The sequence below is a fragment of the Panthera tigris genome, chromosome B1, assembly GCF_018350195.1.
Source record: "Panthera tigris isolate Pti1 chromosome B1, P.tigris_Pti1_mat1.1, whole genome shotgun sequence".
NCBI lineage: Eukaryota > Metazoa > Chordata > Mammalia > Carnivora > Felidae > Panthera > Panthera tigris.
The window spans coordinates 169533383-169550343 of record NC_056663.1 but is presented as its reverse complement, the minus strand read 5'-3'; the positions used below and the strand labels follow the sequence as shown (position 1 = coordinate 169550343).

Sequence of the window (16961 nt, the reverse complement as noted above, 5' to 3'; positions counted from 1 at the left end):
GCCAGGAAATTTGGGAACAGGCCTTGCCCTATAGTAACAGTTGGCTTCAGTCCTAGACAGTTCCCTCCCACCCCCATTCCAGTTCGAATCCTTGTCCCTTCCCTTGATACAGCTCCCCGTCTCCATCTCTTCTTCTCTCCCAACATTTCTAAGTTCTAAAACTTCGCCCACTCTGGACAAACTTGACGTAGGCAAAGCTTTTCACTTGTATGCATGAAGGCTCATAGATTACTGAGATTTACTACATGCTTTAAATTCACTACTTTTCCTATTCAGCAATTTGGCTATAGCCCCGGATAAAGGTGATTTGTGTGATCCATCTTGCTTTAATGTCTCACTTGACATTCTGCCTTTTTCGTGACAGGTTGCTGAATGCTATAAAGCCAGGACTTGTTAAAAAGATCAATAGATTGCCTACCCCCATTGCGGGATTGGTGAGTATCCAGAATTGAGATTTATTTTCCAATATTCCTTTGCTCTAACCTAAGGGTCATGACAGTGCCATTTATTACAGTGCTCCCCTGCAATATATATTCCACTTGAATGAGAACGCATTGAATCCATTAAACTGAGAGGTCACTTAAAAACGGAAGATCGCAGTTCCGCTTAAATGGCATCTTAGCCTTTGTTTGTATTTTTCCCATGAGTGATAAGGACCTTCATTCTTAAAGAGGTAAATTTGTTTTGAGGTGAGAGTATGATAATTAGGTTGACCCCAGGGGGAAGAATGTGATCGTAATGATTTCAGTTTTTCATTGCATTCCCCTGGAAGGAAGGGGAGTGGGGGTAAGGAAAGAGAAGTTCATGATTAACAAGCAGCACTTCCATCATAAACTGCTGTTTTCAACCTTAAAATCTACTTGTGTTTAAATACCACATTTGTAGACCAACTCTTCTAAAGACATAATGGACACTAAAGTGATCCTTACGTCATCTGGAAAATTGTTGAAGCAAAGCCCTTGCCCTTCTGAACCTGTCCGTTTAAACAGACAAAATTCACATGTTCACACGTGGCTAGAGGCAGGTTTTCATGCACTGATATGTTTCCTAACTCTTGGCAACTAATCTTAATTCTCTAGTTGATGTTGCCTTTGATGTAAAAGGGGGGGAAAGGTGGATGATCAAGAAGACAAACACACCTTAGTTCTGGAAGGAACATGCACACATACACATGTGCACAAAAAGCTGAGGATATGTGTGGCCTGGTAAGGACTCACTGTGTCCATTGTGACCTCCTTCTCTGCATGTGGTTTTTGCAAAAAACAATTAGAAAAAAAATGTCAAGAATTTAGGCAGCCTCCTACATAGACCTTATTGGTTGTTGTTAAAAAATTTCTCAGCCGTATCAGGATGATTAATTGAAATTAGATGTATCCATCTTCCCCCAATCACGCTCCCTCTGTGTCTCTCAAAAATGAATAAACATGAGAAAAAAAAAAAAGAAATTAGATGTATCCCCTCCCCCCCAAAGAAAACTGTGTTTGAGAACATGTGAGGGTCATGGTAATAAGGTACCTGATTTCAGCAAGTTAACGAAGTTGATTTTTTTTTATCATAATAATTGCTATTTCTGTGGATGCATTTTATTTCCCATACTGGTTAGTAGTAAGCTGGTGACTAGTCACTAAAAACCCCTCTAATTTTGTTTATCAGAATCATGTAGCCAAGTAAGTTAATAAATAGATAGATAGATTTGGAAGGAATGGATTTGAATAATTTTATAAAATAAGTAATCCATATATCTGTATTATATATTATATATGTAGTAATGTGTACATATATTATTTTAAAACTTTTTATTAAGTCCATTTCTTCCAGATGTTAAGGTCATAGTCTTAATGATGCTGACAAATATCTGGGTGGCCCCAAGCCTGTGGCATCTCCTGACCTTGGAACTCTGGGATTTCATGTTATCGGAACAAAATGTGTAGCCTGAAGTCAAGGGAGGTCCCAGTACAATCCATGTCAACAGAAGCAAGTAGCCCAGAGTCCAGAAAGCTAAGGAGAAGGGGTTTTGAAACCTTAATTCAAATGTGAATCATAAATCATTTTAGTAAAATTAAGGGTTTAGGACATGTGCATTGATCTTTATATCATTTCTTATCATAGATCAAATGTTGTTCTTTACATGATGCCTCTACTTGGAGCAGGCAGGAGTTCGAGTCACGAAAACAAGGGGCTCTGGTTGCTTTGCTTCCATTTATGTCCTTGACTTTTATTTCTCCTCTTTCCTTTTTCATTTGAATGTCCTTTTTACTTTATCCTTGCCATCATTTTTTCTCTCTCTTGCCCTTTTCCAAATAATACTTCCTCACTTACCTTCATTATTCATCCCTTACATCGTCTTTACCATTTTATTATTGTGATACTGTCATTTATAATAAGAAATAAATATTTGGTCTTTGTCTGCTTCGGGCACAGAACTCCTAAAACCCTTGGAACTTCCAGAGCAACAAGAACAGCAGCGGGGAGGATCTTTGTAGTGATATTTGGTCTTTTGTCATTGGTTCCTGAAATAGCTCCAGTTCCTGAGGTTTGAAGGAGTATCTTGTTATTCATAACAAGCACTCCCGGCCCCCACTTCAACCACACCTTAATTTATGTAAATAGGTGACTTTTGGAGAGCCCTAAGGGGTGTGGGGGGAGCTAGTTCCCAGGGGAACCAACCAGGTGATTAGAGGGCTGGAACTTTCAGCCCCAACCCCCAAACTTCAGGGAAGGGAGAGGGGCTGGTGATTGAGTTCAATCGCCAATGGCCAATGAAGCCTCCATAAAAACTCAAAAAGGACAGAGGTTTGGAGAGCTTACAGGCTGGTGAGCCCATGGAGATTCGGGGAGAGTGGTGGTCCCAGAAAGCATGGAAGCTTTCTGCCCTTTCCCACATGTCTTGCCCTATGTACTTTTTCATGGGGCTGTTCATTTGTATCATTTATAATATCTTTATGATAAACGGTAACTGTGTGCACATATTTCTCTGAGTTCTATGAGCCACTCTAGCAAATTGATCAAGCCCAAGAAGGGGGTCATGGGAACCTCAGATTTACAGCCTGTTGGTCAGAAGCACAGGTAACAACCTGGCTTTGGGATTGGCATCTGAAGTGGGAGAGGGGCAAGTCTTATGCGACTGAGCCGTTAACCTGTGGGATCTGACGCTCTCTCCAAGTAAATGTCAGAACTGAGTGAATTGCTTGATGGTATTGAAAAAACACACAACAGAGTTATCCTTAGTTCAAAAAAGTACTTGTATAAGTATAGTTAATTGCTACCCATTCATTAATGATTCCTGAAACTACAAGTCTGGTCAAACCCTTTTTCTCTCCTCCCATTACCTTCAAAACAACATTGACAAAAACTAGGGCGGTAGTGGGGGTCCTGGCAAGAAACAAAACTGCCACCCTTCTCCCCTCCATCCCCCCATTCTGTTAATGTCCTTCTAGGTTCTCTCTTCAAACCTAAGGTCTGCTGCCTTTCCGTACCCATGTTCTTGTCTGTCTCCCTGACTCCAGCTCTTCATAATAGTGACCCAAATCATCACTGCTCACCACTTTTTTTTCTCCTGAACTCTGAACCTCTTGTTCTGTTTACTGGACGGCTCCATCCCAATGTCCTATCAGCACCACAACTCAACGTATTCAAATTAGACTTAAATGACCACTCCCACTCACCAATTTCCCAATGTCAGTAAAGGCATCATAGACATGCACAGGCCCGGTTCAGCTCTCAAGAGAATTTAGCAACTTTCTCCAATCTGCTTGTCTGAGTCTCCTTGGCCACCAGACAAGGCCTAGAGCAGGCCTCATCTCTTGCCTGGATTATTACAGTCAACCCATAGTTCCTCAAATATTATTCACTCTCATGCACGATGCCTTTGCTCATGATACTTCTTATGAATATAATGCTTTCCCCCTGGATTCTTGACACAATCCCATTTATTTATCAAGACCCACTTCCTTGGTGAAGCCTTTAATGTTTATGGTGCATACAATCTTATTATAGAATACAGTTAGCATTTCTTGGTTTAGGAAAAATGACAATATATTAGAGAGATCAAAGATAGCTCTGTTGAAATATGCTTTGGGGAGTAAGATTTTGAATAACTGTTGTTAACAATTTGAAATAGAAGGTATGTAAATGGTTTAGTATTCATGCTAAGATATTGTAGCTTTAAACAGTTAATTGGCCATAATCAAACTTACCAATATGTATAATGGGTACAAATGATGTAAGGTGTCCTAGTGATGCACTAAGAAGTCACAGCATCACATCGATAGAGTATCTGCCAAATCCAACTCTGAGGGTACAATCAGACAAATCCAATTTGAGGAGACATACTGTGAAAACACCTCCCAAAGCCTGGAAAAATGGTTACAGATGAAAGGTGACTTCGGAGATATGCCAAAGGACATGTGATCCTTGGTTGAGAAGGAGCAACTATGATAGAGGTTATTGGGACAATTGGGGCAATTTGAGTGTAGATTGAATATTGGATAACAGTATTCTCTCAGTATTGAACTTCCTGCATGTGACAAGTGTATTGTCAAAGATAGTTGTATAATTAGAGGAATGAATTCTCTTGATGGCAGGAGGCGTATCTAGAGATGAAGTGTCACAATGTGTACATTAATCCTCTAAGTGTTCCGCAAAAAGATGTCAGTGTATGCAGTGTATAATTTTATATATACATACACTGGACAGAGAGAGACAAAAGAAAAGAAGGGAAATGTGGCAAAATGTTGGATCTAGAGAAAGGGTATAGAGTTTTCATGGTACTGTTCGTGCAACTTTTTGGTAGGTTTGAAAATTTGCAATATAGAGTTGGAGATTAAAAAACATTAATTCTCTTATCTTTTCTTGAGGGACTGGGTGGGGTCTTGAATAAGCAGATTTGAAGATGGCAAAGGCCACCTTGGGTTAGCAGAGATGCAGTCCTTTATGTGGGCATATTCTTCACGTGACCTTTTCTTCCTCTTTTATTGGTGACAGGAAAAAGCAGACAGAGCCCCTCAAATGCACCTACAGACTTCTAGGCTGGTTTTGAACTTTGTCAGGGGTTGACAGCTCACTGACCATCTAGTGATCAGGAAGTCCTCAGTAGCGGGGGCTATGGAGATCTAGGAAGCGTGGCAAGAGGGCTTTTCATGCCTGGAACCCATGCCTGTGTGTCTTAATGGCCTGGTGTTGAGAAGAATCCATTAAGATGGCCCAGCTGCTTGACTTGAAGATAAATAGAAAAGTGTGTTTTCACATAGCAATCGCAAATTATAAACACGTGTAGATTTACAAAGCATGAATAGGTGTATTTTAGCCCCTGAGTTGAGCTGTGGTTACAAAGAATTCAGGGGTGAAGGTGTTAAAACAAAGTAGTTGAAAATGATTTCCTGGCAAGAATGCAAAGACCCTGGATCCAGGTCTGGGTTTCTTCTGTAACGATTGCTGACACATGAAGCCGCGTGGTGACTGCCTGCAGATGTGTGCATTCTTTTCTAGGTGTTAGTGATACTGTTAGCTCTTGCCAGAGAGAAAGACCTCAAATTTAGGTCTTGGCATACCAAAGACTTTAAAAAACGCTGCCCTGTAATCTGCCAGTTGGTCAGGATTGCACAATCGAGCCACATCCTGAAACTCAATTTAATGGTCATTAGAGATTGTGCTAAATTGTTTCATCCCAGAAACAGACTTTGTGCAAGAGACACAAATGTACGAAATCCTTGCTAACAATAGGAATTTAGGGATTAAGCTTTTTCTTGCCCAGATTTTAATTGTTACAGCCATTGTGTATGTGGGGGTGTGTGTGTGCACGTGTGAAGTATAATTGGAAAGAGATGATATTTGGGGATTCTGCCCCCGGGTGCTGAACCTTTCTAGAGCTGTCATGACATATTTGCTTGATCTTGCATGTGAATCCATGAGGATGAAAGTGATCTGAGAAAAAGAGAATTTTACAGCTGGAAGGGCATCTTAGAGATAATTGTTTTACAGATGAAGACATGTGGGTCTATAAAGGGGAGCTATTTGCCCAAGATCACACAGAGTAAACGCGGAGATGGATCCAGAGCCCAGGCCATCCTCCTCCCTGGTTGTGTTACTCATAAATGCTCCCAGAAAGAGGAGAAAGCAGAGACTTGCGTTTTGATAAAGTTCATCTCGCTTTTTTCTTCTTTCCTTTTGGCTGCTACCTTCAAAATATCTTCCCAAGCTCTACAAAAGGCTTTACTTCATGGAACGTCTCTGCCTGATGAATGCTGGAAATTCGACTTTAGCTGGAGTTCAGTAGAATATAGCAGAAATGAAACTGGCCGAATTGTCCTACCATTTAGTTACCCTAGCCCACTCAAAAACTTATTCTTTAGAAAGAGGATGTATTTTTCTTTAATCAAAAGATAATATTTCAAATATACTTAGAGCGGAGCTTCCTGAAATGGATACAAATGTAAATTTCCATAAACTTTGTGTACTTTAGGAAGCTTTCCGGGGGTTTCTGCTTTATTTTATGAAACTGATACCAGAACAGTTGATATTTCATTTTTCGAGGGAGGTCAGAGCAGGGGAAAAGATGAAAAGGCAGTTGAGATTTCCACATTATGAGAAGATTAAAAATATTATTCAGGACAAAAGGCAAATGCACGGAGCTGTTGAAAACTGAGTAGCAGTTGTGAAAGCCCTTACACAAACTTAATAATTTTAGGAAGATGACAACACCATAAATTTGAGTCCCAGGTGTTTTGGGTGTCTGTCTGCCAAGGACTGGTTTCCTGCAAATTCTACCTGGAGGTTAGCTCTTGTGTGCCTCAGCTCATCCCCAGCAGTGTCTGATATTTTAGGTTTATATTCCACAACTGCCTTTGGAATTTCTCAAGCATTTCCCTTCTCTTCAGCAATCTGTCTTATAGGTGTCCTCAGGAGAAGCTGGTCCAAGTTGTGTTCTCTGCCTCTGTTTCTCCTCCAGTTAAAGTTAACATTTTAGGCCAGGAGGGAGGCAGAACAGGCACAGAGGGAGGCCAGAGGTGTAAGTGACCAGAATGATCACCGTCATACATTAACTACCTAGCATGTGTCAGGTATGGTGCTAGATCATCCTTAATCTTTACAATTGCCCTGCACTGTAGTTATCGCTGTATCTTTATACGTGTCAGGAAACAGAAGTGCAGAGAAGTAAGTTACCAGCTTTCCGAAAAATAAGAGGCAGAATTGAAATTTGGATCCCAGTTTGCCCAACTCCAGAGACCATGCCCTTTCTACCGTGTTGCACTATCTCCTTTAGGCCTTGTGCTGTGTCATTGAACCTCAGCACCCCCGAGCATCCGCTTTTGGAGGTGACAGCCCCTGAGGAGACAGCATATGTTTTCAGAAGACAACTTCTCATCCCTCTCACTTAAGATTTATTAACTTTACCAAATTGAGACAGTGTCCTGGTTTCAATGTAGTGTTTCTACTCTTCTATGAAATCGCTCTCCATGTGGCCCCACCTCAAGCATCGTAGTCAAAGAAGCACCGGTTCAACAAATGATAAAATAATAGGAGAACATTAGAAATCTTTACTGAATCTTTCAAAAGAATGTCATAGAGTGACTTCATTTATAACATGCAGCAAAACTTTCTAAAACACTCTCTATTTTTCTCTCTTTACACACACACACACACACACACACACCCCTCATGCTTGCCATCTCACTTCAAATCTCTCTCCATCTCCAACTACCTAAAATCTTCCAAACTCACACTGTACGAGGTCTTGTCTGTCTTGCTTCTAATCCCTTTCTCTGTCACGAATAACCCTCAGCCTTTTCTAGTGCAAAGCAAGCACTACACCCGGCTCCTTTCAACTCCCCCTTCACACATGGTTCTGATTCTGGGTAACAAAAACTCGGTAAGAAGCAGACAGAGAATTCTCCTTCATGGCCAGGGGAGGAGGAGGGACTTGGAACACTCCCACTCAGGGTATTTCTCCTGCCTCACTCTGCTCTTTGTGGTAGTTGCACGGTATGACGAGGGGTCTCTGGAGGTGGTCTTGCTCTTCTTTAGGGCACAAGTCAAAGCTAGTAAGTGAGTGGTGTTCTGTGCGAAGGAGGAATTTTGGCTGAGAAGGAATGAATAGACCATGTGAAGAAGCTCAGCCAAAATTGAGTTTAATGACACTCTTTCCGTTATCCTCATCCTTGGCACGGTGAGAGAAACCTGGGTTGTTCCCATACCACACACAGAAGGAGCGCTCAATTTGCTGCTTTTGAGTTTGGTACCAAAGTAGGGATGGTGGTTAGCATTTTGGTAGGTTTGGACGTAACAGAACACAGACTGTAGGAAAAACAACAACAAAACGCACGAGGTCTTAGGTACTCAATCCTGCATTCAGTTGAATGGTAGAGTATGAACCTAGAGGGTGCTTGGTTTATTTGATGCCCCTCCCCCAAGTCAGTATGGCTCGTGCACTGCTAGCTGTAACAGCATCCACAGGTAGCTTCTAAAAGTACAGATTGTCTCACGTCTCTTATCCTCTCAAATAACTTTGTATGGCTGCCCACTGCATTCGGAATATAATCCAAATACCTCAGAAAGACATTTTGGCTTTCTCTGAGCTAAGGTAACATTCAAGGTTTATTCTAGGTTTATTTCCCACTGAATATATGACTCTTACGAACCAGAACTACAGTTCATTGGTGACCTAAATCAAAAGTCTTGGCCACATAGTGAATACAACATGAAAATGTGACCATTGATGAAAACCATTCTCCAGTGAGTTGGACAGAGTGAAAGGTAACTTTGATTACTACTAATGTGATTGGATCCAACCAATAAGTTAGTCTCCTTGCACATCTTTTTTGAGTACTTGGGAAGATTCAATAGAGTTTTTTTGTCCTTCCCGTTCATCCTGTGTTTATTGCCTACCTTCTGATTTTCTTATTTGGTGAGTGTATTAGTTATCCATTACTGTGTAACAAATGACCCCAAGACTTAGAGGCTTAAAGCAACTTTTATTACCTCATACTTCCTGTGGTCAAGACTCTGGGCATGGCTTAGCTGGGGCCCTGGTTCAGGGTCTCTCAGGAGGCTACAATCAAGGAGTTGGCCGATGTCATGTCAAGACTTGATTAGGGAAGGATCTACTTCTAAACTCATTCATGTGGATACTGGCAGGATTCAGTTCCTTGCAGGATGTTGGCCAAAGCCATCCTCAGTTCCTTGCCATGTAGGCCTGTTCACATAAAATAGCTCACAATGTGGCAGCTTGCTTCCTTAGAGTAATCAAGCAAGAAGAACCAGAGAGAGAGAGAGAGAGACCAAACAAGATGGAAGTCACAGTCCTTTATAACATAATCTCAGAAGTGACATTTTATCACTTCTGCCATTTTCTATTAATTAAGAAGTCACTAATCCAAGTCACTAATCCAGCCCACACTCAAGAGGAGATTACATAGGACCTGTATACAGGAGGAAGGGTCACTGGGAACTATTCAGAAGCTGCCTGCCACATTGAATGAAATAGTATGTTTATTGAGAAATCAGGGCATAGATTTCTTATTTTCCTGAAAATGCATCTCTTATAGTTACAGGACTTTAAAGATAGCACAGTTTTCTTTGGCCCACCTCTCTTGCGTGGCATCTAAGATCTGTCTTCCAGTTTTCTTCTGCACACATACACCAAAGAGAGATGGTGTGTTCTCTTTTGCTTTCCAAGTAAAAATCTACTTGTGACTCAAGACATAATTCCTGCCTCTCAGGAGATCACCTTCTGGGAGACAAATACACAAATAAGGTCTAATAAAGGTAGGCTGTGAAATGTCAATGAAATAGAATATTCAAGGAAGAACAAGGAAGAACATTCTATTTGAGATTAAGAATTTAGGAAGTTGTGGGATCTGAACTGGGCTTCCACAAATAGTGAGGAGCACTGGAGTTGGGGGAAGCACATTCTAGCCTCTGAGGACAGAATGAGAAAGGTTCTGAGCCACAAGAGCCTGGGTCTTGTCTGAGAGGAACTAGTATTTTTGCCTATGGCTGCAGCTGGAGCCTCAGGATCCCTGAGAGAAATCAATGCTGTGGAAAATGGACAAGGAATTGCAAGCTGAGACCAAAAATGCCACCTGGAGGTGTTTGGACAAGTTTTGTATGCGGTAAGAGCCACTGGTAACAAAGGAATCTTGTGTTCCAGACAACTCTGGTGGCTATGTGGAAAGCAGATTGTGTAAAGAGACCAGCAGCAAAAATCAATCAGGAGACAAGTAGTCCAAATAAGAGATGATGAGGACCTAAATCTTGGTAGAAACGGTGGGAGTGGAGGTGAGGGGACAGGACTTATGTTTCTGTGTTTTTCCTTGAATAGAATATGCCATCAATTATAAGACATATGATTTTTTAAAGTATGACTAATTGAAAAAACTGTCAATTAAATTATGGCACTTAGACACCAGCAATGGAAAGATGTGTCTTTATTTCAGAGGTTAAAAAAATTTACTTTGTAGAATTGATGAAATATGATAAATAATCTTAGGAAGATGACATCTACATTTTGGACTTGAACAACTTGGAGGAGAATGATGCCATTAACAGGAATCGTGGGAGCAAGGGATGAGAGGTGGGTTCCAAGAGAAAAGATGAATTCTCTTTTGGACATATTGAGTTGGCTATATCTAAGAGGTATTCATTCATGTGCAGATGTCTGGCAGATAACCAGAAATGTTGGTTTGGAACTCAAGGAAAAAGTTATGAAAAATTGGATGAGGTTAATGAATGGATTATTTTGAAGTTAAATCCTTATGCTTACATATATATGAAGACAAATTATTTCTTTTTCGGAAGCCACAAGCTTTGAAGCTTTTCCATCCCAAATTATAGTCTTATCTTTGGAGTGTGTGAGCTACATTGGCAGAGAGAGTGGGGAGGAAGGAGAGGTGTTGAAATTAGTTTGAGACCACAGGAGGAGCCCTTAATAATCGTACTTAGATACGAAAATTATGACAGATTGTGACTTAGAAAGATCTTCGTATAGTTGACTGTTCATTGAAGTATAATATCCCACCAATCTCATACCCTCTAGCCTCTTTTATATTCTGTGATCCTTCCCTCTTAATACTAGGTAGGCAGGTTGGTTTGCTAGGGCTCCTGTGACAAAGTACCACCGCCCGGGGGACTCAAATAACAGAAATTAACTTTCTCACAGTTCTGGAGGCTGGAAATCTAAGATGTCAGGGTTGGTTCCTTCTGAGGCCTCTCCCCTCAGCTTGCAGACAGCCATCTTCATATGGTCTCCTTTGTGTGTGTGTGTGTGTGTGTGTGTGTGTGTGTCGGTGCCCTAATCTCTTCTCATAAGGACACCAATTATATTGGATTAGGGCCCACTCTAATGACTGAATTTAGTTCAATTACCTCTTTAAATACCCTTTCTCCAAAAACAGTCACATTTCGGAGTTACTGGGGCTTCTGACTTCAACATATAAATGGGGAACGGGAGTACACAGTCTAGCTCCTAACAGTGAGTAAGCCAGCTGAGCACTTAAATTCTTATTTGCATATGTTATGAATGCCTAGACTTGCTGGCTAAAATCCTCTTTACGCACCACAAATTATTTTTCCAAGCTTGTTTCCATAATTATTTTGTGTCTCTGCCGAGGTGGAAGGTTATATATAGCAGTGCTATGAAACTTTTTTTTTTTCTAGTCCACCCCCCCCCCGCCCCCTTCCTGTCCCTGGGGAAAAAAAAAATCCAAAACAAAAAAACCCATTCTTTGAAGAAAGAAACCACTTGTTCTCCCTTATCTTTCATTGGACAGCATTTAGTAGTTTGTGACATTACATCAGTTCCTCACTTTTATCCCCCTCAGAAACAGACCTTCAGTTAGGAACTGTGAGGAAAAAATATGTAATAGCAGGAAATACATATTTCAGTCTAAGTTTTGCTTCTTTTATATATATATATAGTCATAGTTTACCTCAAGAAGAAATTACTGTAAAGTTTTAGCTTACGCTCCAAACCTGGAGTTGTAGGGATTCTGTTGTTTGACAACAGGAAGAAATTTCACCTAATATCTGCAAGCATTGTATGAAAGGCTGAGACCACGCTAGGTTGAACCAGGACTTCTCTTAAAATATGCCATAATCTGAGATTGTTTTTGTAGGAAGTTTGTCTTGGCGAGAGTTTCAAAAGAACTTGCTAGACACCTCTCTTGTAATTAGCTGGCTTCCTGCTGGAATCTTAAGCCTCCCATCACCTCAGTGGGTGCAAAAATTAGCCTCCTTCTCTGTCATTCTCTTGCCAATATAAAATGTTATATTTCTGAGTCAATTAGTTGGTATTTAATTTATCATTTGTTAGGAATTGTTGATATTTAATCTTATTCAGTTTAAAGTTTTGATTTGATTAAATAATTTTCCCCGTTTATTAAAAAAACAAGATGACTGGGGTGCCTCTGTGGCTCAGTCGGCTTAGCATCCCACTTTGGCTCAGGTCATGATCTCGGGGTTCAGGAGTTCAAGCCCCGCATCGGGCTCTGTGCTGACAGCTCAGGGCCTGAAGCCTGCTTCGGATTCTGTGCCTCTCTCTCTCTTTGCCCCTCCCCACTCACACTTGCATGCTCTCTCTCTTAAAATAAGTAAAAATGTTAAAAAACAAAAAAACAAAAACAACCAAGATGCCTGACATGATGTTATGACAATGGCACTTCACCCCGGCCATCTTCCTCCCTGAAACCCATTACCCTAGTCTAGCCATGAGAGAAATATAAGACAAACCCAAAATGAAGTACAAAATACCTGACCAGGTGCTCCTCTTAACTGTCAAGGCCCTCAAAAACTAGCAAAGTCTGAGAAACAAGAAAGTCCAGAGGAAGTGAAGGAGATAGGATAACTAAAAATAATGTGGTGTCCTGGATGGGATCTCGGAAGAGAAAAAGCGCTTAAGGGGAAAAGCTAATGAAATCCAAACAAAACATAGAGTCTAGTTAAGAGTAGTATTGGGTTATGCTGGAACTCTCTGTACTCTCTCTGCAGTTTTCTGTGAATCTGAAAACTGTACCGAAATAAAAAGTTTGCTTAAAAAATAGAAGGAAGATAAAGATAGAATAGAGCATAATGCTCTATAAAATAGACAAAGAAACACGGAAGTTATTAATAAATATTGACTGTCAGTCTGCCATGTGATGTATCAATAAATGGCAGGTGGATACCAGTGAGTCTGTTGGCATAGCAATCGGGTGAACTTTTACAAATGATGGATTAGTTGTAAACACTGCGTGTTATGGCATTCGAAGATTCCAAACAGTCAATCCACACACGAGCTTTCTGTTCACATATTTCAGGATCCCCGTTTTTAGAATCTGCACAAAGAAATATTTCATGTCCTTTAGGGAGGTTTAATAAAAAAACAACAGGTGGGAAATGGGTTTTGCAGTAGCACGAACAGTCATAACCGTAAATACTACTACCTCAGAATTATACCAGCAGCGGGTCGTAAACACATTAATCATGCAACAGTGCAGAAATTCCATTCTCAGATGTCATCTCAATTTCAGGCACAAAGATTAAATGCCTACATTTAAATTCAAACCGCTGAGTAGATACGAGGATTCTTTATTTTCGTGGGGATTCATGGAGTGACTTCACCAGTTTCCTCATCTATAAAATGGGGTTGATAAATCTCATCTCACTGTTGTGGGATTAAATGAGATGATATATGTAAAATGCCTACTGTGGTGGACGGCACAGAGTAGGTTTTCAACAAATGGTATCTGCGCTTATTACTTACTATGTTCATGATTGTGATGATGGCTTTAGCATTTCAGAACCAGAAGCTGTTGAGAGAGATATTTTTGAAACACCGTTGTTTTACAAATGAAGAAACAGACTCAGAAGTGACTTGCCTGGGGTCATGCAGCTTCTTTGTTCCAGCGTCAGGACTTGAACTCTTGTCCCTCAGGTCCTGCTGGGTGCCTGTTCCAGATCCACATCGACTGATAGTATCTGGTGCCTACTGTGCACCAGCAGCAACAGTCGCAGAGTTGTCCTGCAGAAGTGCATGTGGGCATCTCTACCTCTTGGGGATTCCATACCCCTTCCTCAGAGAGAGCAGAATTCTCCGCCTCCCTCCCCAATAGGTGTGGCAATCACGCTCCCTTCCAGTAAGTTCCCCGTTCCCTGCATCAGCACTTTAGGCTGCTGCAGCCTGCTCCTGGGCAGAGCTGGGTTTGCTGTGTTGAGGACAGTTTGGGGAAAGGGAGTGTAAAGGAATGTAGCAGCTGCTGTGTGGGGACTGACTGTTGGAGCACCAAGGAGGGATGCCCGCCCGTCTCCCCGGGTGGGCACGCTGGAGTTTAATGCAGAATATGAGGACTTGGGGGGGTAAGTAAAAGCCACCAAGTGTACATGTTTATGGGTGTCCATGAGAGAAGGAAGGAAGCTATTTCAATGTTAACACTTGTTTAGAAAAAAGTTCCTTTTTATGCCCTTTTTATGTGGCGAAAATACTGCCACAATTACTTTCCTAGAGAGTTCCCCTTGTCCCCTGATATTTCTACTACCTGTTGCTTTTAATTCTTCTTTATTCTCTAAGGAAAGCTCTCTTGGTTGGTTTGTTTTTCTCTTGGGGTATGCCGTGGCACTTAGTTTCATCAAAAGAAAGAAGAGTTTCAAGGATTTGGTGAATTAAAAGCAATTCTGTTGCATCTGAAAGCTTTATTCCGGCAGCCTCATGGCTGTGTGTGGCGTCATGGGGAAAACATGGCTGCATACGTCTGAGGTGCGCTTTCACCTGAGCCCCCGCTCACGTTCTGTTCCTGTCTCCACTGACCCCTTGCTTTCTAAAAATTTCCATTTCTGAAGAGGAGGAGGGAAAGAATGGAGAAAATCGGGGAGAGAGTCTGAAGGGACGCCGAGTCTGGGTTCAAGGGCTGCTTCTCCCAACCTAGCCCTCCTAGAACCTTGTCCTTCAGAGTCAGTATTTATCGCAGGCTGGGGAAGGCACGGAGGTTATTTCTGGGCAATTCTCTAATAAAATCCTGTCAGACCTGTCTGAATGCTAACGGCTTCATGGCACTGGTTATCTAGAGGAAGGAAATTTTCCTTAGTCAAATTTATGAGGCCGGGTTGAAAACCAAGCTGAAACAGAGCCTAGCGAATCCCCATGGCAAAATGATTCATCTTCGTAGAGTCGGAAAATCTATTTTTATCACCTTTATTCAGCCAGCTCCTCATTTTTATTCCCTCACTGAACGGCTGCTATTTCCTTCATGGTGCTGAATAAACCAAACGTCTCGGGAGTCTGAAATTTCCCTTCGGGTTGTTCCCAGCCTGGCTGATTCAGCAGCCCCCGGGAGAAGGGGACTGTTCTGCACCGCATGGGTGGGTCCTGCGCAATGTGAAGGTCAGACCGAACAGAGGCTGCACGCGTCAGCAGCCAGCCTTTTATTCAGAGATTCTGCCTGGGGTACCTGCCACTCTGCCTCCTGCCTTTTGTGTTAGGTGTGTACGGGGTCCCCCTTCTAGCCTAGAAGACCTTTCCAAGGGTGGGAAGAAGGCGCAAGAATACGCGGCTGTCTGGCTTGCCTTTTTGGCTATTAAGCAGAGCACGGAAAGGTTGCCAACACACCTCTTCAATCAGTAGAGCAGAAAGGGACTTCCAGACACCATTTTATTCATTTCTTTATTTCCCTTCAATGTCTGTGCCATTCCAGGCTGCTGCAGATTGCCAATGGCTCTTGCTAGAATTCCATATAATGCTGACAGGAGTCATGACTTTTCTATAAGGAATTTTAGAAGATTAAGACAAGGAAAAAGAATGGCTCTTACTGAATTTCCTACTCTAACAGATTCTGCATGCTTACTGTTTGAGAGATATGGTAAATGGCAATGAGGCTAGCAATGAGAATGTTGACTCTGACATAGAAACAGCGTTCATGGCTGTTGGGGGTATTTTCAGCATCCGGTATATAGTAGGCACTCAATAAATGTTTTATTGAACGGATGGCCAGGATATAATTCCTCATAGCCCTCGGCTAGTTTTCTTAACAGCTGTATTTCAGGAGGCATTGTAGTGTGGTGATGAAGAGCTGGTGGTGATTCTGGAATCAGATGGCCTAAATTCAAATCCTGGATTTGTAATTTAGCTGTGTGCTCATTGGCAGGTTACTGAATCATTTGAGGCCTCTGTTTCCTTGTCTGTAAAATGGGAATAATATAGTAACTGCCTTATATGGTTTTCATGAAGATTAAATAAGTTAATACAGGTAAAGAGCCTAGATTTTTTTCCCCCCTGTGTCGTGGTTCCAGATATGAAGAAGAAGAAAAGTAGGAGGAAAAGGGGGAGGGCGGGGGGAGGAAGAGGATTGGTTATTGAGATGAATTTGGGGACTTTTGAGATTTTGACCCTGTCTTTTGAGTTTAGTAATTCCCTTAAACCATGATTTCAGTGATTTATAAACCCGCCTTTGTTTAGTACAGAGAATAACTTGAGAATAGAAGAATAAAGTAGAATTTAAGGGAAAAAAAAAGATTACTTGTAATCTCTCAACAAATAGTTATTGAGCTCCTACTCGATGCCAGGTACTAAACTAAACATTGGCTATTCAGTGTTGAAACAAACACAGTCACAGATGCTGTGGTCTAGACTCTATTCGGCACTAAGGATTCATTGGCTCAGTGCATACAGCAGCAATATTCCTTTTTCTCTATTAAAAAGGTATGTTGACCTAAAAGAATGATGCTTTCAAGCTTAGCTCCCAACAATGAGTGAGGGGTAAGGAAGTGGGGAGACGTGTATGTGTGTGGAGTGGTGTACAAAGCCCGATTCTCCAGTGAATGGTAGGTAGGCATGGGTGCTGGACTGACCTATGAAACTGGTGGGAAATCCAAAGCAATGGTATGGATAATCAAGCCGTGGAACATAAAGGAACACAGGTTAGTAGCGAAAGAATGAGAGAAATAAAGCGGTTGTTATAATGATAGGAGGTAAGAGCCATTAGGGCCTCAGAGTCTCC

At 41.5% G+C, this 16961-nt stretch overlaps 1 protein-coding gene across 15 annotated transcripts in view; it reads left to right on the top strand.

The window, feature by feature from the left end:
* LIMCH1 (LIM and calponin homology domains 1) overlaps positions 1-16961 on the top strand; it is a 324774-nt gene that overhangs the window by 147245 nt on the left and 160568 nt on the right. For all 15 annotated transcript variants that reach the window (XM_042984636.1, XM_042984624.1, XM_042984623.1 and 12 more), the window contains one exon: positions 365-434. In XM_042984636.1, the coding sequence (XP_042840570.1) occupies positions 365-434 (70 nt within the window). The remainder of the gene's footprint in view (positions 1-364; positions 435-16961) is intronic.